This window comes from Camelus ferus, chromosome 5 (genome assembly GCF_009834535.1).
Source record: "Camelus ferus isolate YT-003-E chromosome 5, BCGSAC_Cfer_1.0, whole genome shotgun sequence".
In the NCBI taxonomy this organism is placed as follows: domain Eukaryota; kingdom Metazoa; phylum Chordata; class Mammalia; order Artiodactyla; family Camelidae; genus Camelus; species Camelus ferus.
This window is the reverse complement of record NC_045700.1, coordinates 42,892,306-42,918,841: the sequence shown is the minus strand read 5'-3', so window position 1 is coordinate 42,918,841 and position 26,536 is coordinate 42,892,306. Positions and strand designations below refer to the sequence as shown.

Sequence of the window (26,536 nt, the reverse complement as noted above, 5' to 3'; positions counted from 1 at the left end):
TTGTTTGTTCTTCTTTTTCTAGTTCCTTTGCATGTAAGATTAGGTTTCTTATTTCCTGAGGTAATCTCGTATCACTATAAAATTCCCTCTTAGAACTGCTTTTGATGCATCCCACAGATTTTGGATAATTGTGTTTTCATTTTCCTTTGTCTCCAGTTATTTTTGATTTCTTGATTTCTTCAGTGCTTCACTAGTTGTTCAGTAAAATGTTGTTCAGCCTCCACGTGTTTGTGTTTTTTGCAGTTTTTTTCTTGTAGTTGATTTCTAGTTTCACACCATTGTAGTCAGAAAATATGCTTCATATGATTTCAATTTTCTTAAATTTCAGGCTTGTTATGTGGCCTAGCTTGTGATCTACCCTGGAAGATATTCTGTGTACACTTGGAAAGACTGTGTATTCTGCTGCTTTTGGATGGAATGTTTTGCATCTGTTGAGCCCATCTGGTCTAACGTATCATTTAAGGGCACTATTTCATCGTGGATTTTCTGTATGGATGATCTGTCCATTGATGTAAGTGGGGTGTTAAAGTCCCCTACTACTATTGTGCTACTGTCCATTTCTCCCTTTATGTCTTTTAATATTTGCTTTATATATTTAGGTGGTACAATGTTGGATGCATATATATTCACAATTTTTATACCTTTTTCTTGGATTTATCCCTTGGTCATTATGTCATGTCCTTCCTTGTCTCTTGTAACAGTCTTTGATTTAAAGTGGATTTTGTCTGATATAAGCATTGTTACCTCAGCTTTCTTATGGTTTCCATTTGAATGGAATGCCTTTTTTCATCCCCTCACTTTAAGTCTTTGTGTGACTTTAGATCTGATGTGAATCACATATAGGCAGCATATATGTGGGTCTTGTTTTTGTATCCATTCAGCCACTCTGTTTTTCAATTGGAGCATTTAGTCCATTGATACTTACATAATTATTGATAGGTATATGCTTATTGCCACTTTGTTAATTGTTTTGGGGTTTTTTTGTAGTTCTTTTTTGTTCCTTTCATCTTCTTTTGTTCTCTTCCTTTGTGAATTGATGACTAACTAGTTTTATGTTTGGAGTCCATTCTCTTCTTTTGTGTATCTAGTATAGATTTTTGGTTTGTGGTTACCGTGAAGTTTATATATAGCAATTGAGATATATATATGCATAATTATTTTAAGTTGCTGATCTCCTAATTTCAAATGCAGTTTACCAACTTTGCATTTTTATTCCCCTCATGATTACTGCTTTTGCAATCGTATTTTACATCTATTTGTTTTGTGTATCCCTTAACTGCTTATTGTGGTTATAGATGATTTTACTACTTTTGTCTTTTGACCTTCCTACTAGCTTTGTACATATTGATTTACTACCTTTACTGTATTTTGCCTTTACCAGTGAGCTTTTTCCTTACATAATTTTCATGTTTCTAGCTGTGGCCTCTTCTTTTTCACTTAGGGACATTTCTTTAACATTTCTTGTAAAGCTGGTTGGTGATGCTGAACTCTTAGATTTTTGCCAGCACCATGTCCACATGGTAGGACAAACTCCCAAAATGGCAGCTCCTGGTATCTGTCCCCAGGCTGAGCTCCAGTTGCCTCCTGCCTCTCCAGAAGACTCTCCAAGATCAGCAGGTAGGTTGCCTCATCCAGTTTCTGGTGGTTGCTGGCAATTCCTGGCACATTGGCTTCTAGAGGCATCACTCCAGTCTCTGCCTCCAGCTTCAAATGTCCTTTTCTTATGTGTCAGTGTCTCTTCTGTTTTGTTTTCTTTTTTGTTTTTGTTTGTTTTGTCTTTTAAGTACACTAATCACTGGATTAAGGCCCACCCTAATCCAGTACAACTTCATCTTAACCTGATTACAACCGCAAGATCCTATTTCCAAATAAGATCACATTTACAGGTTTCAGGTAAAGATGAATTTTTGGTGTGGGGGGTTGGGGTTCTCTTTAACCCAGTACAGTGCCCCAATACTGAAATGTAGCTATGGGAATCTTTTCTGAAAGTTCAACCCAGATTTGGTCCCTTTATCCCACTCCCAAAATCTGGAAGTCTTTCACTATCCTGTCATAGATAACGGCTCTTTAAACTAGCTAGAATAGGTTCTATTTGAATGAACTGTGACAATATCTTTGTACATTTTTTTTCCTTATGTCTTCCATTTAAGGCTTTGGTTTTGGTCACACGTGTTGGTTAAAGAAAATTCTAATTTGAAACATAAATCTTTCATACTTAGTCCTTTGAAATCTCAAGTTTCTTTCTTTCTTTCTTTTCTGTTTTTCAAACAGGTATATTACCGACTGGAGGAAACGACAGGTAAGTCCATGCAAGAGGCCGGCAGGCCCGCGGTGGGGCGTGAGACATCCCTCTGAGCTCAGGTGCTGCTCCACGTCGGGCTCTTAGCCGGGCCGCCTGCCTTGGGCCACCTGGTGGCGCTAGGCTGGCGGGGGCGTCATCTAACTTGATCTTTCCCGGCCCCTGCGTTCTGCCCGCGTTGGGCCTCCGCTGAGCTCTCCGCTGCCCTTGCTCCTCCCTTGGGTCTAGGAGCACGCTGGGCGCGGGCAGGGGCACGGCCGCGGGATCCTGGGGCTCACTCACCAGCCTCTGCGCGGCGCACATGGACTTGAGCATCTGGAAGATGGCGAGGGGCGCCTCTTTCAGCTTGAGCAGGTCCACCAGGATCTTGAACACATCGGGGTCCATGGCACCGCCCGCCGCCTGAGCCAGCTCGAACAGCCATCTCCTCGGCGCTCAGCACCTTCTTCCACCGCAGCGCCAGCTTCTGCAGAACCGCCTCTGGCCCCGGAGGCGCACCCGGCGCCGCCATCTGCACAGCTGCGGAGGGTGCGTGCCCTCAAGTTCCATTTTTTTTTTTTAACATTTTTTATTGATTTATAATCATTTTACAATGTTGTGTCAAATTCCAGTGTTCAGCACAATTTTTCAGTCATTCATGGACATATACACACTCATTGTCACATTTTTTTCTCTCTGAGTTATCATAACATTTTGTGTATATTTCCCTGTGCTATACAGTGTAATCTTGTTTATCTATTCTACAATTTTGAAATCCCAGTCTATCCCTTCCCACCCTCCACTCCCCTGGCAACCACAAGTCTGTATTCTCTGTCTGTGAGTCTATTTCTGTCCTGTATTTACGCTTTTTGTTTGTTTGTTTGTTTTTGTTTTTGTTTTTTAGATTCCACATATGAGTGATCTCATATGGTATTTTTCTTTCTCCTTCTGGCTTACTTCACTTAGAATGACATTCTCCAGGATCATCCATGTTGCTGCAAATGGCATTATATTGTCGGTTTTTATGGCTGAGTAGTATTCCATTGTATAAATATACCACCTCTTCTTTATCCAGTCACCTGTTGATGGACATTTAGGCTGTTTCCATGTTTTGGCTATTGTAAATAGTGCTGCTATGAACATTGGGGTGCAGGTGTCATCCTGAAGTAGATTTCCTTCTGGATACAAGCCCAGGAGTGGGATTCTTGGGTCATATGGTAAGTCTATTCCTAGTCTTTTGAGGAATCTCCACACTGTTTTCCATAGTGGCTGCACCAAACTGCATTCCCACCAGCAGTGCAGGAGGGTTCCCCTTTCTCCACAGCCTCTCCAGCATTTGTCATTTGTGGATTTTTGAATGACAGCCATTCTGACTGGTGTGAGGTGATACCTCATTGTAGTTTTGATTTGCATTTCTCTGATAATTAGTGTATTGAGCATTTTTCATGTGCCTTTTGATCATTTGTATGTCTTCCTTGGAGAATTGCTTGTTTAGGTCTTCTGCGCATTTTTGGATTGGGTTGTTTATTTTTTTCTTATGGAGTTGTATGAGCTGCTTATATATTCTGGAGATCAAGCCTTTGTTGGTTTCACTTGCAAAAATTTTCTCCCATTCCGTAGGTTTTCTTCTTGTTTTACTTCTGGTTTCCTTTGCTGTGCAGAAGCTTGTAAGTTTCATTAAGTCCCATTTGTTTATTCTTGCTTTTATTTCTTCTAGGAGAAAATTTTTGAAATGTATGTCAGATAATATTTTGCCTATGTTTTCCTCTAGGAGGTTTATTGTATCTTGTCTTATGTTTAAGTCTTTGATCGATTTTGAGTTGATTTTTGTATATGGTGTAAGGGAGTGTTCTAGCTTCATTGTTTTACATGCTGCTGTCCAGTTTTCCCAACACCATTTGCTGAAGAGACTGTCTTTATTCCATTGTATATTCTTGCCTCCTTTGTTGAAGATTAGTTGACCAAAAGTTTGTGGGTTCATTTCTGGGCTCTCTATTCTGTTCCATTGGTCTATATGTCTGTTTTGGTACCAATACCATGCTGTCTTGATGACTGTAGCTCTATAGTATTGTCTGACGTCTGGGAGAGTTATTCCTCCAGCCTCTTTCTTTGTCTTCAGTAATGCTTTGGCAATTCTAGGTCTTTGATGGTTCCATATAAATTTTATTATGATTTGTTCTAGTTCTGTGAAATATGTCCTGGGTAATTGGATAGGGATTGCATTAAATCTGTAGATTGCCTTGGGCAGTGTGACCATTTTAATATTGATTCTTCCAATCCAAGAGCATGGAATATCTTTCCATTTTTTAAAGTCTTCTTTAATTTCCTTCATCAATGGTTTATAGTTTTCTGTGTATAATTCTTTCACCTCCTTGGTTAGATTTATTCCCATCAAGTTCCATTTTTAATTGCTATTTCTGGGTGTATCGATAAAGTCCTAATCAGCTACAGATGTGGGGAAGAGAACCAGGACTTTTTGAGAGACTACTATATGCCAGAGACTTACGTTAACTAGGCACTACAAGTTGTTATCTGAGTTAACATGAAAGAAAACTGAGGCCCAGTGAAGAGAAATAACTTTAACAATACTTGGCAGCTAATAAGTGGGAGACTAATAAATTCAGCAGTAATGTTTTTTTCTGTATTCTTCCATGAAGTACTTTATTGGAGGAAAACGATTGTTAGAGGATTTTAAGTATCCCTGATTGATAGATTAGCACGGCATACATAATATAATTATCCAGCAATGGACCAACTTAAAACAAGAACTTCTAAATCTAAAGGAGTATTGTTCCCTCCAGGTAAGTCACAGTGGGAGCTATGTAGTGATTTCAAATATTGCTCCAAGTATTTTGAACCTTCTCTGTTAGAATTGCCCTTAGAACTGAAGACACTCTCTTTTGAATATCCCCAGTGGTGAGTTTTCTTTTCTTTTTGGGTTGCCTTTTTTCCTTTTAGAGTGGCTCTGATTTTAAAGATTAGCCAAAAGTTGTTTAGAGCAAAGTGTAGTAAATAAAATGGATGATCAAGCAATGATTTGTGCAGTACACAACCCCACAGATGCTTTAGAATTTATGGTAATAAGCTTGCCTGACCGTTTGACCTTGTGGATTAATTCAGCATGGACAATACCATTTATGTTGAAGAAACAATTAACATTGTCTTCATTTGTGACTTGGGTAGGCATATTTTCTTAGATCTTTGGTTACTTGAAGTTCTCCATTCAAGACTCTGGCATCTTCTTTTCAGGTCATACAGGAAATATCAAGTTTCCTCAAGGTTCTGTTGTCCTCAAAAACACATTACTTTGTCCAGCTTCTCTTGAAAGGTCAGAATAAATGTCAAGTCTTCTGTGTTTCTGTTCATCACTCCAAATGCGTGGCATGGTCTTCACTGCACCTTTGCTTTGGCTCAAATTTCTTTTTGGAATGAAACTGTTTCATGGTTCTTCAACACAGGAAAAGATGCTCAGCATCCTCTGAATGCGAGAAAATAAAATTAAAGTGACAACAACATTTTCTTCACCTAGTATATGGGCAAAGATCAAGAAGTTTAATACACAGTATACTGCAAAAGGAACCTTCATAAATTGTTAACTGGAGTGTAAATTAGTACAACCGCCGTGAGAAGTAATTTGTCACTGTCCTTCCAAATTAAAAATACCATACCCTTTGATCCAGCAGTCCTACTTCTAGGGATTTTCCCAGGCATACTTGGACACATGCAATGTCATACATATACATACTCACTGCAAGCTTATTTATAAGAGCAAAAAAGTACATCAATAGAGGTCTGGTTAAATAAGTCATGGTACATCTATGCAATGAATATTAAGTAGCTCTTAAGAAGAAGAATTATGAAATGTTCTATATCTTGCTTGTATTTAGTTCTCAAAATGTATCACATTGAATCTCTGCATTTTAGTGAATGCAAATTATACTTCAGTAAAATAATGAAAAATGGACAGCATAGAGTTAGGTTAAAAAAATAATAATGAGGACTCTATGACACCTTTTCCAAGATAATTTGTTAAAGGAAAAAAAAAGGGACCATGGATCAGTATGCATATTACCATTAGTGTAGAAGACAATATACAAACATAGTTGCATGTGCATAGCGCATCTCTTGAAGGATGCAAGAGTAGCATGATGGTAGTTGCTTCTAGGAAAGAGAACCACATGGGTGGAAGACAGGGCAGGAGGGAGATACAGTTTTCACTCTATACCCTTCTTTCTTTAAATTTTTATAACTTGTACATATATTTATGTATTCAAAAGGAAAAAAACTTTAAATGAAGCTCTTTCATAATTTGTCATCATCACTGTTCCCATGCATGATTAATTGCTTATTCAGAAGAACAAACCTGTCAATAAATACGTGAACACTCTGAGCTTCTCCTGTGCTACTGCTTTCTACCTCACAATGAACATTCTTGCTATCTTTTAAAAAATGTTTGTGCCAATAAAAGAGTATTTTATCGACCTGATATTACCTCTATAAGCTCGTTCTTTTAATACAGTGAGTATCTCACTTGCTGAATTAAATCCATACACTATCTATGGGACATACAAAATGGACCATGCATTTTCATGAGAGAGGAAAAAATAATGCTCTTTCTTTATGCAGACAGCAGAGTTAAGGCAATGACCCGCTTGCTTTGACAGCCCAGCCACAGGAACACAAAATGGTAAGCCTGCTATAATTCTCAGTATTCAAATAATGTCTGCATTAAGTGAGTGGAAAATAAAACCAAGACATTGTGTTTTTTTTTTTCTTCTTCTTTCAATTTTTTTTCAATGTTTTAGTGGAATTTTAAAAGACTTAACCCAATAATTGTTTCATTGTTATTAGTTTATCTACTGAAATATGTGTTAAAGTTCTATAATAATTGTGGCCTTTTCTAATCTATTGAATTGCTAATATATGCTACTATTCTTTGTATTTGAGAAACAATTGTTTTGAAAATTATTCACTAATTACCTGAATTAACTGCTTCATTTAACCATGAAATACTGTCATGTAGCTTTTACTTGATTTGGAGACAAAACTAATAAATTATTTATATTGATTATTGAAATTAACAGTTACTTTAGCATTTTAGAAACACAGATTAACAATGGCCATTGTTCATAGAGTATTGTTGAGGGTGCAAAAAAGTAGTTTTGGAGCTAATACTTATAATATTTGAATAGAAGAATAGAGGTACATATGGAACATTTGTCTCCAAACTCAAAATTGCCAAAAATTTTTGCTCAAAGAAGGAATGCTCCACACTTGGTGATTGTCTCCTGGCTATCTACAGCCTTACTTTTTGGTTTTAAATATCCTTAAACTGCATAGTACATCAGTAGGTAGTTTTAATTAAAATTAAATTAAAATTTAATTTAATTAATAAATTTTCTTTAAAGGTTTCAATGTAATAGTAGCAAATATGCCCCTCAAGAGATAGAGGACTATAATGCAGAATTTCAGCTTCAGCTTTTGGAGTTACAGCATGTTTGAATCCTGGCTCTGCTGCAGATAAACCGAGATTAAGGTTCAGTTTGTTATTTAACCATTGTGACCTTCAATTTCTCTTTCTAAATTTTTCTCCATCTCTAAAAATGCATGTAATGTGATCTGCATCAGCAGCTCGTAGATGAAGATCAATCAATGCAATGTATCTAAAATGCTTAGTACAATGTGTCTGTAAACTATAGCTATTGTTATTATGGTAAAAGGAAATGCTTTGAATTACAGTCGTTTCTGAAAATTATCCTAAAGCAATATATTACGATCCAGTGTTATATTTGTGATGAGGGTGAAAATGTCATTCATTTACTCTGATTCATTCACATCTGGGATTCTGAATGTCTTCTTTCTATCAAAGGGAAAAATTCTCTTTATATTAAGGAAAAAGCTTTTGTGGATAAATGGGATTAATTTACGGTAAGAACAATCTTTCAAGACATCATTTTTGAACCCTTCATATATTAACAGCATCTGGTGTCTAAATTGTTTTAAATGGCTCTTCCTCTCCATTCTGCTCTTCCCTCCCATCTTCCAGGGTCTCTCCACCTAATCCAGGCCATCAGAGAATGGAGAAAATAGAACCCAATAACTTGAATGCTCTAGTTTGGAGTCTTTGAGACAAAACTGGCATCATATTCACATGGTCAGTCTCCCTGACCCCAAGGGACAAATTATTTGTTGACATGTCTGTCTGCACCCTTAGACGTTAGATTCCTTTGAAAGTAGGAATGGGTCTCATCCATCTTTCCATCATTCCACAGCCCCATGCAGAAAGCTTGCACACAGTAGGTACACAGTTTTTGTTTTTTTTTAAATAAGGCACTGAGTATTGTTGTCTTCCAACCATTTCAATGAAGTATTTTTAAAAATGGTTACTATTTCTTTGGTTATTTCAATTTTCTTATTACAAAAAGGCTTAGTCCTTTTTAATTGGTATTTTATTTTCATTATCATTTGCTGTGTCTAGTTCAAGAAAGCCACCAGTGACCAGCCTTTTAGAACTGTCACCTCTCTGGGCGCCCCCTGACTCGGGTGCTTGTCTAGTTGTTGTGGCTTTCCTGTGTCACAGTGATGTTCTCAGGACGATCACAGTTATTTTCAACTCTGGCTGCACATCAGAATCCTCTAGCTGCCCAGTTTCTAGATACAGGTTATGGTTTAGTAGATCCTAGGTGACACCCAGCTGAACAGGTGACTCTGATGCCCAGCCGGGTTGAAAACCCCCTGGATCGCCTGTGCTTTTACTCTGGAGGGAGCCCACAATGTTGTTCTCCTTGGTCTAACCTGGGTGCAGGCTCTGCCTTTTGGCTCATGCTATGCAGAGGCCACAAAATTCTGCTGCACTGGTCTGATGCGGACTAAAAATGTTTGTCCTGTGCAGCATTATTGTTTTATAATTGTGAAATATTTCAAACATACAGAACTGTAGGATCAATAATGTAATAAAAACTCATGGTCCTACCATCTAGTCTAACAAATCTTACCATTTTGCTATATTTATTACAGATTTTGATTAAAGTAATAAAACATTACAGATGCCCTAGAAGCCCTTTGTGTGCCTTTCCCCTGCCTATCCTCTGCAGGGATAATGACTACTCTGAATTTGAAGTTTATCATTCGGACCTATGCTTCACTAACTATGCATTTATTCAAAGGCTGTGTTTAGCGTTTTCTTGTTTTAAACATTATGTGGATGGCACCAGATTGTGTGCAATAGTTTATAAAGTCAGGCCCATATTTACAAATGGCAAAATTTCGCATAAAATCGGATTTATTGGCTTCTCTTAAAACGACCGGAAGATCTGGCAGTCCTGGGCGAGCTTTTTGGCATGAGGACGTGCCGTGCTGGGCCAGCGCCGGCCGGTGTGACACCGTCCCCCTGCTCACACTGTGTAGACATATGTGCTTGCACCTGGACTGCGTCTCCTTTGATGCAGGTCTGGCCCCTGATACTGAACTTCCTTCCACTATGATTCTCTTCTTTCTTCAAGGCCATTTCTGCTGTCCTCTGCTAACTGTTTTATGTCTCTCTTTCTGCTCTCTCTTCTCTTTTGTCTGGTTTTCATTTTAATTTTCTTGCTAATTCCTGCCATTTCTTTTAGAATTCTTGATTTTAGTGCCTGGGGTTTTCGTTTGTTTGTTTTTTAATGGAGGGCTTTGTTTTTTAGACTTTGCCAATCAACAGTAAAAGATGTGATTTATTTTGATCAGCAAATTGACCTGTCGTAGTACATCTCTGGGATCTCTGGTTTTGGCTCTTCTTATTTTACGTGGTATTCGCTTGTTTCTCTAACTGTGGGGCAGCTGGGGCGCTGGAAGATGGGACACGGGATAAAGTGCGATTGTATGGGTTATACGATTCTTAAGGACTGAGATGGTTTTGTCTTTTATTTTTCTTCAGTATTTGGCAAAGTGTCATGCAAATTATAGTCCCTAAAATGTATCTATTGGATGAAAGAATATTAGTAAGTTAAACTATTGTTTTATTACTTACCCCTTACAAACGAGGGCAGCCCCTGACCCTCCTTTTTCAGAATCTGCATTCTGCAACCCAAGATGCCTCTCCTGATAAAGATCTAAGCCTGGCAGGGAGGCCGGAGAGGCAGAGATGGAAATGTTCAAGGTTTGTGGATAGTTTTGGTGGGAGGATTTTTTTGTTTGTTTTTTGACTTGGTTTTATTTATTTGGATTGTGTGTTAGTTTCCTAGAGATAACAAATCACCACTAACTTGGTGGCTTAAAACAACAAAAATTTATTCTATTACAGCTCTGAAGGCCAGAAGTCCAAAATCAACGTGTTGGCAAGCTGTGCTCCTTCCAAAGGCTCTAGTGGAGGATCCATCCTTGCCTCTTCCATCTTCCGGTGGCTCCAGGCGTCCCTTGGCATGTGGCTGCCTCACTCCGATCTCTGCCTCTGTCAGCACATGGCCATCTCTTCTCCCTGTGTCTTCTGGGAAGGTTTTTTTTTTTTTTTTTTAAATAGAAAGGAAGAGAGAGACTTTGAAACATCCTTGGTGTTTGGAAAAATCTGAAGGTGAGAAGGGATGAACAAAATCTTTTCAGAAAGTGCTGTTTTGTGTAATGAATGGGATTCCTCTTGTGATTCTCCAACAGAGACAGCAATAAAGAATCAAATTGACTTTAATTACATTTTTATGTTGGTCTGCCTGGGACAAGACTATCAGGTTTTAGGCAGATTGTGTCATAGAAGAAATACGTATGCCATACAGATTTACTATAACGCCTTTCGATGTTTTAGCAAAGGGCAAGCCTTGCTAAATATAGAGGTCTTTGTGGATACAGAGAGGACGGCTTCTGGTGAGACCTCTCTCTCTCAGGACTGAAATCATGGTCAGAAACCCCTGAGATAAATGAAAAGGTGTTAACTGTCACCAGAGCAATTTTGTCTGTAACATAGAATGCAACAGAAAGTCAATTTCAACAGTGGGCTAGGAAATAAATGAAAACACATGTCTGGAAGTTAAAATTCATTTAAGTTTAATTCCCTAAATCACGTGAATTTAAAAAGCAGTGTCCTTGCAATAATTCAGCTTAAAACAGATTTTAGCCTCTCTTTCCATTTATGGTTGGGAAGTAGGCACCAGTGACACCTTCACACTAAATAGTGTTAACCTCATACATTGAGTCACAGCAGCTCTGGACTTCGGGTAACAGATAGCATCAGCTGTGTCGGTGAGAGCACGTGCCACCTCTGTCAGCACACTAGGTGTGAGGTGGCTTGGCCCTCAAAGTTGGAAAGATTCATATATTCTCAAATGCATTTTTCAGACGGATGTTTGACATTTCTGAGAATTCATTCAGGTATTTACTCTGCAGTTTTTTATTTCCTTTCAGAATAGCACTAAAAACAAGTTGTAGTGTGAAGTCCACGGCTTTCGTAAGTGGCAGCTCCACAGCAGTGGCTGTCTCCATCAGTGCTCGTCGTCAACAATGGTCCGAATGAAGTGCAGTTGTTAAAGAACAAATCCCATAATCCCACTGTATTAGTTCCCTAGGGCTGCTGTAACAAAGACCACAGGCTGAATGCATAAGCCAATGGAAACGTATTCTCTCACAGTCTAGAGGCTAGAAGTCCAAGATCAAGGAGTTAGCAGGGTTGGTTCCTACTGGAGACTGGGAAAATCTGTTTTATGCCTCTCTCTGGTTGTCTGGGGGCAATTGTTCACATTTCTTAACTTGCAGATACATCACTCCAATTTCTGCCTCCTTTGTCACATGGAATTCTCTGTGTGTGTGTTTGTGTCCCTGGGTCCAAATTTCCTCTTCTTATAGGGATGCCAGTCACTGGCATAGGCGCAGCCTAAACCATTTTGACCTAATCGTAGCTTGATTACATTTACCAAGACCCTATTTGCAAAGAAGGTCACATTTACAAGTATTGGAATTCGGGCCTTTGACGTATCTTTTGGGGGGACACAATTTAAACTCTAATACCCACATTCCCCTGAGTCCAACCCCGCGTCCCTCCCAGCAGGAAATTCTGAGCCACTCCTGTACCATTGCAGTGCGTGCTGTGGCTCAGATGTGCTGCATATAGCAGCTTGCTGCATCCCTACAGCAACCCAATCGTCCTGGGATGATTGTCACTATTGTAAAAAAACAGAAGCTCAGAGAGTTTAAGTTATCAACTAGTAAGTGCGGAGCAAGTGTTTAAATTCTAGCTATTATGGACATAAACCCATACCTTTTCCACTAGACCCTGCCATCCCGACTCAAAAAACTGTTGGATCCTTGTCCTTGAAGCAATTGTTGAAATAAATATTCAGCTCTTTCACAACTCTCCCCTCGGACATAGTTAATAAAACAGGAAATCTGAGAGAGTTGGAGTTGGAAAATATTGTGATAGATAACTCTTCACAACCAGGAACATCTGGCCTTTTCCCACCGTGCAATGGCAGTGACTTTGCAATAGATTATAGGTAAGCCATGGGAGAAAGACCATCTGGTAACCTAGAGAGTCCCTCCTTCTTTTCAATAGATGCATTTCTAAAACATTTTATAAATTGCACTTGTGTATATCTACTTTTTTAATGCATTCAGGCCATTTAAACTTTAAAGGAATCTCATCTCTCATGAAGTTCTGTTTCTCTGCTCCTTAAATAATTTTTAAATCTACCCCCTCATCATTAACCTCAATATCATGGCTTTATTCACATACACATTTCTCTAACTTGACTACTGCAGTGGTTTCCAAATAGGTCTCTCCGCCTCCAGGTTCCTCCCATCTAATCCACTCTTGACATGGCTGACTCATTCTGATGCTTAAGAGCATGTTTTTATCCATTCGAAAAGTGTTATATTCATTCAACAAGTATTTACTAACAATATTCTATGCCAGATGTTATTCTAGGCACTGGGATATAGCAATGAGCCAAAGGAACAAAAATGCCTGCCCTCAGGGAGCTTGCATTCTCTACAGTTCACGATTGTCATTATTATAGATCTTTCTCCTGTGTGTTTCTGTTACAAATCTTGGCAGATAAGAAGAATGATGATGATGATGTTGATGAGGGTTTTCATTTTTTTGAACATTAACTATGTGTCAGCCATTATTTTAAGCTGTTTACATACAAATTATGTTGTAACAACTCATGTCAAAGTTATTATGATGCTGATTTTGTGAATGAGGAATTGAGACTCAGAAAGTTTAAATAAGGCAGAGATTTACAAAAAAACCCAAAACAACAACAACAACAAAAACACCGACAAAAGCCTAAAAAAAACCAATCCAAACCAAAACAAAAATGATGGTGGCAAGATTTGAATCTGGCACTTTGTTCCTTCAAGGTCTACTACACATCTTCTTACAGATGTTCAAGTGGTTGTAAAGGAGGAAAAGACTTTCTCTAACTTCTCAAATTTAGTACCTGGGGACCTGTGCTGTGAATTAAACTGACAAAGGAAGATTAGCAAGAGGCAAAAACAGTTTATTTGTGTGTGAAATGCACCTATGTGTGGGAGTACTCAGTAATGAATAACTCAAAGCAGTGGGTAGGGGGTCTTATATACCATTTTAACAAAGACTGATAAATTGTGGAGAAGTGGCTAGATGAGGAAAAGGATGTTTGGGCTTCTAGTGGGGTAAATTGTGAAGGTAACTAGAAAATGTATGGGGGAAACTGATGGCGGATAAGAGCTGTTTATGCAAACTCACCTCAATGTCATCCCCAGGATAAGAGTCATTCTCTTCCTGGTATGGGGGGGCATCTTTGCAAATGGAAATTTCCTTTATAAATGGAAATTCCATTTACAAAAGGGAAATTGATGGCCTGCTTTCAGGCAGATTCAGGGAGGGAAGAGAACTCTTCCTGTGTCTATTGTTTCTTAATTGCCTTTAGCTCAAAATAATTCTTATGCCAAAGTGGCATATTTTGGGGTAGCAAATTCTGATCCTCTTCAGGATTTATGAATAACTAAACCCTAGTTAAACTCTTTGTAAAACAAATAACCACTGCAATGATCTGCTTATAAAATGACACTTTTGTATAAGGTTTACCTAAAGCAGTGATGTGCTCTGTAGAGGACATGTGGCAATGTCTGCAGACTTAAATTTGATAGTCATGACTGAGAGCAGAGGTGCTGCTGGCAACTAGTGTTTTGAAGCCAGGGGAACAGACCTCACCAACACAGAGAATAATCTGGCACAAAATATCAAAAGAGCTGAAGTTGAGAAACCTTGACACATAATGAGGTAGTTGTAAACACTTAACAAAATTTAGCCTCTCATTTTTTCCTTCTAATGTTTTAAAGTCTCTGACTGAATGTGCTCTTTATGTATTGAAATAGACCTTGTTTGTATTTTAAAGGCTTCCTCCTGTGCCACCTTTCAGTTTAAATTTAGTCATGAGTTTTCAGGGAAAACTGCGTATCAGTTGAATACTTTCAAAAATACATGTATTTCCAAGTTTTAAGTACCATTTTATTCTATTGTTTATGGAAACATTAACTTAAAATTCTAATCCAATTCTTTTATGTAATTTAAAGACACAGTTCATGTGCTGTTCTTCATATATAAAAATGATGCCAAAGGCCACTGACAGTAGACATTCTTCTTTAAACTGATTTACTGGTAGTAGGGATGGGTTTGCACTGAGTCATCAGTTCTTACAATGTCATCATCCTGGGAGCCATTTGGAACGTAGTCGGCTGGGTACAGATATCTGTTACATGACTACAGAACTCTTGCTCTTTGTGGGAAAGTAAGTGATCTGTGTTTGATTCAGTTCTGTGCTACTGGTTCTTGACAGCATCATGTTTTCCGATTAAGTTCCAAGAACTTTCCTGGCCTTCAGTTTCCTGGCCTTCATGGTTTGAAAGTCAAAATATAAATTCATATGACAAAATGGAAGTCATATTCATTTAATCATTTTTCTTTTTCTTTGAAAATAGTCCTCAAAAATTCTTTAGGCTGGGGAGCAGCCCTTGAAGAGGTGAGCAGGTAGAGAGTGCATCCCTGTTCCTTATTTTTAACCCTTTAAAACTCAGAGGTCTCCAATTTCTTTCTTTATGAAGTTGTCTGTTTCTTGACAGACATTACAATCAATACACGGTTTTTGAACACCCATACATAAAAGAATGTATGACTTCTTAGTTCAGCATAAATTTCTGCTCATAGACCAGAGCACTGGAACATATTTACCCCATGTGTTCCACTGTGCTGTAAGAGATTAAGCACACTCATGTTCAGTTTACATCAATGTTTCGATCAGGCATATGTTTCTCCTAATGAATTTCTGGGTTTCCTCTGAATTATCTTTTAAAAAAATGTAAGGAGATTTTTAATATATAAATGCAGGATACAAATACCAATCTTTCTGAGTTTTTTTTTTTTTTTTAACATGTTCACAATTCTTATTCAGTAATCCTCGTCATGGAAACTACACAGGATAATTTTGGCCAAATGACGACTGGGTCACTGCATCGTTTCAGCTTAAGACAAGAATGGTGCAATCTTGGTCATCTGTACCAGGGAACAGAGAACATTCAGTATTAAATATGACACCTATAATTAGGAAGACCTATGGTTATACCATGGCAATTTAAAAGATGAGGTAATTTGGGGACTGCTGAAAAGCAGCAATTAATTAAGTTTCCAACGCAGTTTATTTCTGCTGCGGTACATTCTTTGACACCCAGGATACTCAGTAAGGGAAACGCCTGCTATGTGTTGTCCTAACGGGTTAATCTGGCTTGTTTTAAGGGTTTAGAATTTAAAATAAAGTGTCCAAATCTCTCTTACATTTCTTATTCTAACTTCACAGGCCCTTGCATCACCTCTCTGGGATCCAAGCGGCTTGGAACAAATGAAGAAAGTCTGTGTACAGCCAGGGACCTAAGGAATCAGGTTTCACCAAGAAAAACATTAGCAGGGCTGCGATTAGATTAGGCCAGGTGGGGAAAAGGATATTGGCAGGTAGGGCGCCGGAAAGTTACAACTTGTGTTATTTTTTAACTGGCGTCCTACAAACGGCCGGCGTGTAGGTGTTTCCATCGCTGACTTGTAAATGAACTTCAGGTTCTCTTTAGTTGGGGAGACTTCTGAATCTGAGAACCTGGCGGCGGTTCAACGACCCCGCCCTCGGGGTCCCCAGGGGACACCTTCCGGAGAGCCTGATTGAGGCGAAGGCGCAGGGAAAGCGGGGAGTGAGGGGGCGAGGGACGCGGGCCCCGAGAACCAACCCAGTCCAGCCTCGCTCCCCTTGGGTGGAAACTTCCTCGGCGGCGAGCTGGGCGGGAGGGGGCGGCGGTTCCCCTCGCGGAGGCATAAAACTGCTCGCGCGAGGCTCGGGGCGCGCGGCGAGCGCGGCCGCCGCCGCCTCCTCCCCTCCCCTCCCCTCCCCTCCCCGCCTCCGCCGGCACTGCCTCCTCCCTCCGCCTCGGCTCGGCCTCCTTCGCTCCCTCCCCTCGTGGCTGGCGGCGGCGGCGGGCGAGGAGGGCGTGCGCCGGCCGAGAGGTGTCGGCGGCGAGGGAAGGCAAGTTTCAAGTGGAAGGTCGTCCGCCGGCCGGCGCGTCCTCCCGCTCTCCGGCAGCATCATGGCGGAGCCGAGCGGCTCGCCTGTGCACGTCCAGCAGCCTCAGCAGGCGGCCCCGGTGACAGCGGCGGCGGCGGCCCCGGCGGCCGCGACAGCAGCTCCGGCCCCGGCGGCGCCCGTGTCCCCGGCACCGGCAGCGCAGGCCGTCGGCTGGCCCATCTGCAGGGACGCGTACGAGCTGCAGGAGGTTATCGGTCAGTGCGGGGGGCGCGGCGGGGCCGGCCCAGGCCCGGTGCCGAGGCCGAGCGGGAGGTGCGGCCGGGGGCGGTGTGGGACGCGGGATGCTGGGTTCCTCTGCATGCACGCCCGGGAGGCAGAGCGGCTGGCTTCGGGGCCTACCGGCTTCAGTAGTTTTTTTTTTTTTTTTTTTTAATTTATTTGTTCGTTCAGTGAGCGCTGGTGCGGCAGGAGGCGGCGCGGCGGATGTGACTCGCACTGCAGACTAGCTGCATGCTGCAAACTTTTATCTCCCGGATCTCCGGGGCGGCGGAGCAGGGGACTCGGCAACGCCGCCGCATCTCCCTCAACCCGCGCGCCTGGGCCGCAGCCCGTGGTCGGTGGCCACGCGGGCAGGCAGCCGCGGCCGGGGTGGGGTTGCGGGGGCGCCGCCCTGGGCTTCCAGCGCCCCCGCGCCGCGCCCTGGGGGACCTGGCGGGCGCAGCCGCGCCTCTGCCTCCGGTCAGCAGCCTCTTGCCGTGGGTAATCGGGCTACGTAGGAGTTGCGGAGGCCCAGGTTCTTTCCCGAAGCTGGGGAGGATGCTGGGCTCCCTCCCTGACAGCCGCTGCTCCACGCCTGCCTTGCAGCTGGGCTCTCCGCGCCGCCCGGCGCGCCTGGGTACCCGTCTCGGTGCCGGGGCGCGCTGCCTGCCGCCCAGCACGGTCGCCCGTGGAAAGCAGGAGCCCTGGCCTTCTGCCCTGCGCCGGGCCGATGCTTCCCTCCGGTCCAGGGCCGAGCTGCAAGAGTGAAACCCGAGGCTGTCGGTGATCTACTCCCTGCCTTTCGGTGCCTTCTAGTCGGCTCACAAATAACACCTTATCTTACATTTTTAAAAACCTGGCAAAGTCTAATCGTAAGAAGCCGGCATTACTTTTCCCTGGACCCAGCACGTGAAGGGCCGGGAGATTTGTGTTGACCCTTCACTTAGAATCTTCCTTATTGGATTATCCTGTTTGAGAGTCTTGTTAAACCCAGTTAGGGAACCCTCTCGGTGGAGTGGGCCCTCAGCTTCTAACCTTACTGGCGCTGGGATGGGATGCTGCCTTTTCATAACTTGAGATTTAAGTATGGTGATGAAAAAGGAATTCAGGATACTTATCTTAAACACTTTTTTTTGCTTTATATTAAAAACAATTCTCTAACCACCTCCCCCTTAAAAAATTAAAACAGTAAGAATTTCATTAGGTAAATGAGCCTTTACATCACCTGATACTGAGTGAATGAAACATAGCAGAGACCGAAATAAATAGATAAGAAAATGATGGGCAGAACTGTAACCTGGGATAGAAAAGCTCCAAAGAACCTAAATCAGGCATCTCTACATAAAATTCTTTGAGGACCTAGACCTTTCATAACTTTAGGCCTAATGACTCTCAAGAGATGAGTCTTCATGTCACTTCCTGGATTAAGTATCTTTAAGGGCTTCTCAAAGCCTAGAGTATTCAGTGAAAACTCCTTTAACCTGGTATCTAAACCCCTTCATCTTTCCAATTTGCTACCTGCCCTCAACTGCTTGCCCCCTCCCATATTCTGTTGGCATTGATTATGCCCTGAATCCTCAGCTGTCATAGGACACGCCTGGCCTTCCATTCCTTGCTGCCTTTCACAGGCTCTTCTCTCCTCTAAGTGCCCATCTTTACAGTGACTCTCACTCAGCTTCCAAGGGCAGAATGAATGTTCTTGGAAACCTTCTGCTTCTCCCGAGGCAAAGTGTGGTTGGTTCTTCTGCCTCCCTTTACATACCACTTGGCATGTAACTCCATAAGTTTTATTTGCTCCACAAAATCTGAAGGCCCCCATGTCCCAAGCGTTGAGCTGGGTGCTAGCAGTATAGAAATTAATAAAAATGGTCCCCACCTGCAAGGACTTACTGAGTTGAAATAAATGATTCCATAGGATGTGATGGGTGAGCACAAAGGGGGAACTGCTAGGAGAAATAGGAAGCAGGGTATTCCACAGGAGACATTGAGCTGAATTTTGGAGTCTTGGTATGCTTGTAAAGTGCTTATTTCCATTGCTGCCTTTGCTGGCCAGCTGTGAACTCTTGCAGGGTCTTATTTATCCCTCTTGGCTCCAGCATGCAGGGATGGTCCATAAAAGTTGAATGATGTTATCTGCCACATAGTTTTCATAGGGTTAGGACCACAGCCCACTTATAATCAATTCATATGCCTATGTTGTTAATTATTAGGGTTAATATGCAAGCTTTGCCTTTTAAAAACAATGTATTGAGTTGACCAGTTTTGTGAACTGAAGTGAATAAAATCTTAGTTTAATTAAAGTGATGGGATTGATTGCAGGGCTTCTTTCTGCTTGCAGTAACAGCATTGCTAATTATGGTTGGTCAATTTAATTAAAAAAATTCACCTGAGGAATTTGCAAACAGAAACACGTGCTTATTACAGCGTCACTGATTTTTGTACATTCACACTGCAGGAAAGGCTTTTCTACATTTTAAACGTATCTCATATTTTTCCAACTAAAAGAGATGGCCTGTGTGGGGGCCATGTTATTGAAAAGTCAAATTGCTGGAATAGGGTTTTGTAAGGACTTAATGTTTATAGGAAATTACAAACCCGTTTCCATTTAGTGTTTAATGCTAGTTGGGTAATTAAGACTGAACTTGCGGTTAAGCACTTTTGCTCAAATGTTACACGCAGAAGTTAGTAGTACAAACACTGAACCAGTTTTGACATGAATGCAGGTGGACACCCTTCGCCTCTCCTGCCACAAGGCAGGTGTCACATGATAGGGCTCTGGCAGTGTGAACTGTGACCAGCAGGAGGCTCGGATGTGCATGAGCAGAAGGCCAAGGGAGGCAAGGTGTTTTAACTTTCCAGTGTGGCATGGAGCACTTTTTCTTTATTTCCTTCTGGCAGAGGTTGGGACCTCAAGATTAGGAGAGAAGAGGTTTACTAAAGCCCAAACAAAGCAGGTTCAGTCGTTTGACTTTTGTTTTAGAAAAATAAACACAGGATTTTGCAAGTCTTAAAATAAAGCTTTCTCTTTGTTATGTTGTTCTTATGTGGTAAAAGATCAGTGGAGAGTTTGTAATGCTCTTAGGGGTAATCTGGTTCAGAAGTTTATGCGAGACCTGGAAACGATGTAAAATCTGTTGGAGTGAGCTTTATACTTAGGGGTTAACAACGTTGTGAAATGATTAAATTCCTTCTTTTAGCCATTAATATTAGTTGATTTCAAATATTTGTTTCCTATAGAAGTAACTGCTCCTCAGAAGTATTCTAGCCTGTTTATACCCTTCAGCCTCCTTAATTTTTGTTCCTCATCCCTTCCCCATCTCACTCTTAGATTCCTTCTTTAGAAGTATATGGGGGCACCCAAAAGATATGCCAGTTGAAAAATTAGTTTATTTGTTTGTGGTATTAATGTTATCATCTTGATTTGCTAACCAGAGGACAGAAGGTGAGTCATGTAAGTGTTGACTTGGGTGTCCTTAATAGATTGAACAACCTCAAGGAACTTTTCCGTCAAAGAGTTGTAGTTATTGCTGTATCAGTTTCTGTGTTTGAATCAGGTAATTCCAGTAGGGGCTAATGTCTTTGTTGATTTTCCTCTGAGAAACACTAAATAGACTTGTGCCTCACAGTAGTTTTATTTAAAGTTTTTTTTTTGCAGGATGAGCCTTTCTGTAGTTCTGCACCTGACTTCTCAGTGTTGCTTCACTTTTGTCCTGGGCAGTCCTTTAGAATGATCCAGAAGTACCACCTACTAAATTTTCGGCCCAAGTCACCAAAAAGAATTTGGTTCCTAGACTCCTAACCATAGTTTGACAGAGGCAGTTCTCAAGTACTCTGTTTATTTCTCTCCTGTGAGCTTTGTTTAACCATTCAGGTGTGTTTTTCCCAGGCCCAGGTAATAGGCATATGGTCAGGTCCTCAAGGAGTAGCAGCCCACATCACACCTGCTCTGTTCTCAGAGATTCTGCAGAACTCTTGGTTTAGGGATTAGAACCGGTTTTACAGATGTGCTAGAGGGATCTTGAGGACACTGAGTCACACTCATTTGCATGGGACCTCAGAGGGCTGGAGCACCGAGTGTGTATTGTGGTCTCCTGGACCTTTAAACTGTGCTGCTTTGCTGCTGCTGTCAGTTTGTAAAATTTTTTTTCTTTTTTAAACTAAAAGAGGCCTGAGAGGCTTGACTTAAGGCAGGGGTTTTGATTTTCATACCATTTAAAGAGAAAAATGCGTATAGAACTGTTCTTTTTGTGGGTTTTTTCACTATTGTGGTAAAATATATAAATATAAGATTCGTCACCTTAACCATTTTCTGGGTATACAATTGAATGGTGTTAATTATATTCACAAGGAGTGCTCTTTTAAATGTGCTGTTCAAACTAGCATGTGGGAAAAATCTCTAGATTAAGAGAAACTTAGGGTAGAATTACTGCAGCACTTACTTTATTTGTGCATTTGATGTGTGACTGATAACATTTAAGTTTGTTGTATCGCACATTTTTGATGGTGTTGGAGAGTAGAACGTGGCGGGTTCTGGTCAGTTTCATATCTCAGGCATGGCAGTTGCTGGCCTTGTGGCCTTGAGCCAGTTACTTAGAGGTGTCTGCACTCAGTTTCCTCATTTATAACCTGGAGATGGTAACAGTTGGTTTGCCAGGAGAGACAGCCTGTGAAACACTCAGAACAGGCCCTGGCCCTGGGTGAGCTCTCCTGGAGCCTGAGCCATCACTACTGTTGGCTGTGCCAGCTAATCAGATCCGAGTTACCAGGAGAGAACACAGCCCTGTCTCTAGCAAGTCTTAGGGAGCCGCTTGAAGAGTTTCTCTGCTGGGTTAGTACTAGGAAGGATGCAGGAGGGAGACCTGGCCCCTTAGTCCCCGCCCTCCAGGTGGGCAGCTGGATAGGGAGCCCGAAGGCCCTTCAGGGAGGAAGCTGCAGAGACCTGTGGAGCCCCGGCGGCGAATCGGACAGCTCAGGACAGCTCAGGGCTTCGGGTGCCAGATGGCCCTCTGACAAGTGGTGAGAGCACCCTGCAAGAAGGCTGTTGGAGGAACGGCCCATCGCAAAAGGGCTCTGCGAACAACCTGCTCGGACTGCACTTTTCTTCCACCTCTCATTGGCCCCATGGAGGCTGCCGTGCTGGCAGGAAATGCTGCTGACTCAGAGAAATGGTCAGTGTGTGCCCCAGTGAGGGAGAGGACAGGGGCATTTGTCTGCAGGTGAGGTCATCACTATTGCTCCCTGTCTCCTTCCTTCCCTTGCTGCTCTTCCTCTGCTTACATGCATTCTCAAGTCTCTCTTATCTTTCACAGCAAAAGAGAACAAAACAAGACCTCTCACTACTCCTTCCCTCTCTAGTACCACCTTCTCTCCTTTTACAGTTGAGCTGAAAGAACCTCCCATCAAGCTCAGCTCACTGCAATCTGGCCTCTGGCGTCTTGCTAAGAAACCAAAGTTGGAATCTCCACAGTCTTGGTGACCTTCTATGGCCAGAGCCAGTGGACACTGCAGGCCTTCCCTTGCTCTCTGTAGGAGTTGGCACCAGCTGCCATTTCTCTCCTCCTTCCCTCCTGCGCCTGTGCCAGGATCCACTTCTCCATGGGTCTGAGGCTTCAACCACCACCTAAAATGCAGAGGGCCTCCCTGGTCTTGGGCTGGTGCGAGGGCCACTGTTTATACATCCTTGTGTAGATACTCACAGTGAAAATCACCATCTCCTCCTAATTTTACTCCTTCAACATTCTCCATCTTCCTTAAGACCCTTGAGTGTGAAGCAGATACATGCTGGTCATCCCACACTTGACTGCCTTCCTCCATCTCCCACATCTGACTGGTGTTCAGTCTTATCTGTTCTGCGTGCTTGATTCCTTCTTTGATCTGTTTCTTAGTCTACCTCTGCACCATCTCTGGCTTAGTTGAGGCCCTTCTCAGTTCTTATTTGGATGATTGTAATAACTTCGTAGCCAGCTTCCAGCTCTGGTATGCATTGCTACTAAAGCAATACCACTGTACTAAAGTTTTTATCTGTCTCCCCCAGGCTTGAACACCTTTAGTGGCTCTCCATCATCCTTAAGATTAACTCTGAGCAGGTGTTTAGGGCCTTTGGGAATTGTCTCTTGCCTTTGACAGACTCCCAGCCAGTAGGAACCTTTTGCAGTTGGTGAAATGCAACTTCAAGCTTTCCCAGCCCCTGCTAGGCAGGTTTTCCTTCTGCTTGAAACACCATTCCACCCTCATTTTCGTTTTCATCTGTTTAACAGTGTGCCCTGTTTCTCCTTTTAAGTACTACCTTCATTGAAGTATAATATGCATGTGGGAAAGTGTACATATCATAAATGTGCATAGCCTGATGCATGTTCATAAAGAGAACATGCCCTGTCTCTATCCCTGAGCCTCCTCCCCTCTGCCTCCTCTATTGGCTCCATCACCCCGGTGGTCCTCACAGCCTATGTGGATTGTCTGCCTCCTTGCTCATCTTGGCCCTAGATGTGAACTCCTTGATGATGGGTCTTTGGCCTCCATACCCCACACCTCTTAATAAGTATTTGATAAATGTTTTCTGGATGGAAGCCTGAATTTTAGGGATAAATACTGCTTCCCTCCTTGTGGGAGAGAAACATTGCCTCACTTTAAATATTTGTCTCCCTGGATCCTGAAGATTTAATCTTGCCTATGGTTAATGATGATGCTTACCGAGTTGCGTTTGGGCCAATCAGCTTAAAGGGCTCTGTAGAAATTAGCTCATTAATCCTTCCAGATCAAGAGTAAGCACTTTGAGTACTTCCACCTGCCTGTGCTGTGCAGGTAGCCAGGCAGGCAGAGGCCTGGCTTTCCTGAGGTCATAAGTCTGCGAGGAGGTGGCCTCTCCAGATTAAAGGGGCCGGGGCTCCCCGCCACAGTCGCTGTGTCCTGTTACTTAGGCGTTGCAGGGCAGGGCTGGGAAGTCCTGGCACGCCTCCCCTCTTCTGTGGAGCTTTCCTTTCTTGAGTGTACCCATGACCTCTCTCTTGCTGTTTGTGTAGTTATATATAACCCAACCTTGAAGCTCTGTGGGGCCTCTTGCTGTGTAGAAATCAGGACTGTTGGCGAGGATCAGGAACACAGGTGAAACACAGGAGCAGAATACCAGGGCGGGTAGTTTCAGAAATTGTTACGATGGCAGGGATTGTAGTTTTATAAATGACTAGGGACTGAGGGTCATAGATTGGTGTGGTACAAGCTAAGACCACAGAACTGGGTCTTTTAAAGTCAAAACCAATCTAATATGTGTTATAGTTCCTCTATGGTGTGTTTTTTGGAAGTTTTTTTTTTTTCCTATTAAAAAAAAATTCTCCATGCGATCATGTGAGGTTTTACATTTTCCTCCAGGATAATTTTGTTTAAATTATCCCCAAACAACTCCAAGATGGCTGAAGTGATTCAAGTGTACCAAGTGTTTCTGTTTCCAAACCTGCTATTCATCGGTCAAGTTTTTGCTACTAAAGAAGAATTCAGTATATTAATTAAAAAGGCATTTTAGATTTAACTTAACTGGGAAGCAGAGGAGAAATAGCAACCCTTAGAGAATGGGTAAGGAAGTGCTTCAGTTCAAAACTGATTGAGATAAACACTTTGAGAATCTCATGTGAGTAAATGCTGATGTATTTCAAGGTTCTTCTCATTTGCCAAAGAATTATTTGGAAATAAACTCTGGCTTAGCTTTAAAAAACTTCTTGGACATTGAGGAATTAGATGAATCCCCTTTTTGACTGATTGTATATTTTGATAATTGGGGAAACATCATCTTAAGATGGACCTTCAAACATCGTTTTATGATAGTTTTATTTTCAAACTTCTTCCCAGTAAGTGGCGTTCAGTATAACTCAAAGGCCTAGTACTGGGGGTGTTCATTCAATTTTTCCCTTAGATGAAAATACACATTTAGATGACATTTAGGGGGTTTAGGTTTCCAACCTATAGTCCCTGATTTTCCAGAAGAACTAGCATGGTAAGTAGAGATTGATGGCTTTCTATCATGTGAATGATAGCTCTTCACTGGGGGAGTATTTTAGAAGCCAGTGACCTGTGACAATTCTGAGACTTCTCACAATCACTCTTCTGATGGTTGAGGTCTAAGAAGAATCTGTGATCTTCTTTTAAACTGATAGCATCAGTTTGTGCCGGGGTTTGTAATAAGGGGCATCCCAGTTGTGTTCTTTCCTGCTCTGTTCAGTCTGGGGACTGAAAAGGATTATATTCTGTGGATTGGTGCCTATTGGCCTATTTTGTGTTGCTTACATTCTGATTTGAATTATCTGGTCTGTCCTCCCTTCCTCCCTCCCTCCTTCACTTCCCCTCTCTGACTCTCACTTCCTCCCTCCCACCCTCACTAACTCCCTCCCTTCCTTTCCTTTCTTCCTTCCTTTGCAGTTGACTGTGTCACTGTCCCCTTTCTTAATTATGAGGTGGCTCAAGAAGGGAGGGGAAGAGAGTGCCTAGGCAAGGAATGGTAGGTCGGTGCTGGCTTTTATAAGTTAGCTCCTACGTGAGGAATAGCATAAGAATATAGGGGGTAATGAAATGTAATTTGAGGGGAGACTGAAGGGAAAGTCCATACCTGCTCCTTTGTTTTACATCTGAAGACTCTACCAGCTTGACTTAGAGTAATTTGCCTGTGGTCCAGAAGTCCTTAGAATCTCAGGCCAATGCTTCCTACGCAGTTCAGTATTTTCTTCCACTTATATGATGTTGATTCCTCGTTGGTGGGAAGGAGGAAGTTAGAAATATTACCGAATCAGTGAATTTTATAACTACCATTTTAATAAATATGTATCTGGGAACATATTTACCATGTAGATATTATAGCAAAAATCTTACGTATTTCTTTAGCAGTGTTAAAATGACCTTTACACTTCTTCACAGGCCATGTTTAGCATGTAAATCGGGTGATATATAAACATAAAATAGTCTCATTTCAACCATCATCTTTTGTCTGGTCTGTTGCAGTAGATATATATGTACATTCTTTTAATTAAAATTTTTTTACAATATATTATATTTCTAATCCTTGGTTGGAACCTGTCAGTGAGGTAGAGGGAGTGTGCGTGCATGTGCGCGTGTGCGTGCTTGCTGAAAAATGAAAGATTGAGGAGCGGCAAGTAGATACATCTCAGGGCTGGTTATTAGCTGGAGCAAAGCTGTGCTTGAGCCAGGTCCAGGCTGATAACTTCACAGCAGTCAGAGCAGCAGCAGTGTTCTTAGCAGCGTCTAGTTCTAAGCTGTCTAGTATGGTAGCCACTAGCCACGTGTGGCTGTTTCACTTTAAATTAGTGTGAAACTCTTGGGGTGTTGAGGGATGAATAGACGGCGCACAGAGGATGGTTAGGATAGTGCAAGTGCTCTGTGTGGGACCATAGTGATGGGTCCACATCAGTATACGTTTGTCCAAACCCATAGAGTATGCAACACCAGGAGTGAGCCCTAAGGTGACCTGTGGACAGTGGGTGGTAAGGATGTGCCC

The 26,536-nt window shown here is 42.0% G+C and overlaps 2 protein-coding genes and 1 long non-coding RNA gene across 3 annotated transcripts in view; 2 read left to right on the top strand and 1 right to left on the bottom strand.

Moving 5' to 3' along the window:
- Window positions 1-2,258: 2,258 nt before the first annotated feature.
- On the bottom strand, window positions 2,259-25,626 carry LOC102510846 (mitotic-spindle organizing protein 2-like). Its single transcript, XM_032479626.1, has 3 exons — window positions 25,616-25,626; window positions 19,463-19,469; window positions 2,259-2,762 (listed from the first exon to the last, which is right to left on the bottom strand). The coding sequence occupies exon 3, from the start codon at window positions 2,684-2,686 to the stop codon at window positions 2,264-2,266; it is 423 nt and encodes a 140-aa protein (XP_032335517.1). The 5' UTR covers window positions 2,687-2,762; window positions 19,463-19,469; window positions 25,616-25,626; the 3' UTR covers window positions 2,259-2,263.
- LOC116663653 lies at window positions 6,921-10,735 on the top strand. The gene is made up of 3 exons (XR_004319912.1): window positions 6,921-6,965; window positions 8,325-8,432; window positions 10,557-10,735. It is a non-coding gene; the product is annotated as an uncharacterized LOC116663653 (long non-coding RNA).
- The window catches only part of STK39 (serine/threonine kinase 39), a 252,120-nt gene continuing 242,291 nt past the window's right edge, over window positions 16,708-26,536 (top strand). Inside the window, exon 1 of the mRNA XM_032479619.1 lies at window positions 16,708-17,036. Coding sequence (XP_032335510.1) covers window positions 16,844-17,036 — 193 coding nt within the window. The 5' untranslated portion in view covers window positions 16,708-16,843. The remainder of the gene's footprint in view (window positions 17,037-26,536) is intronic.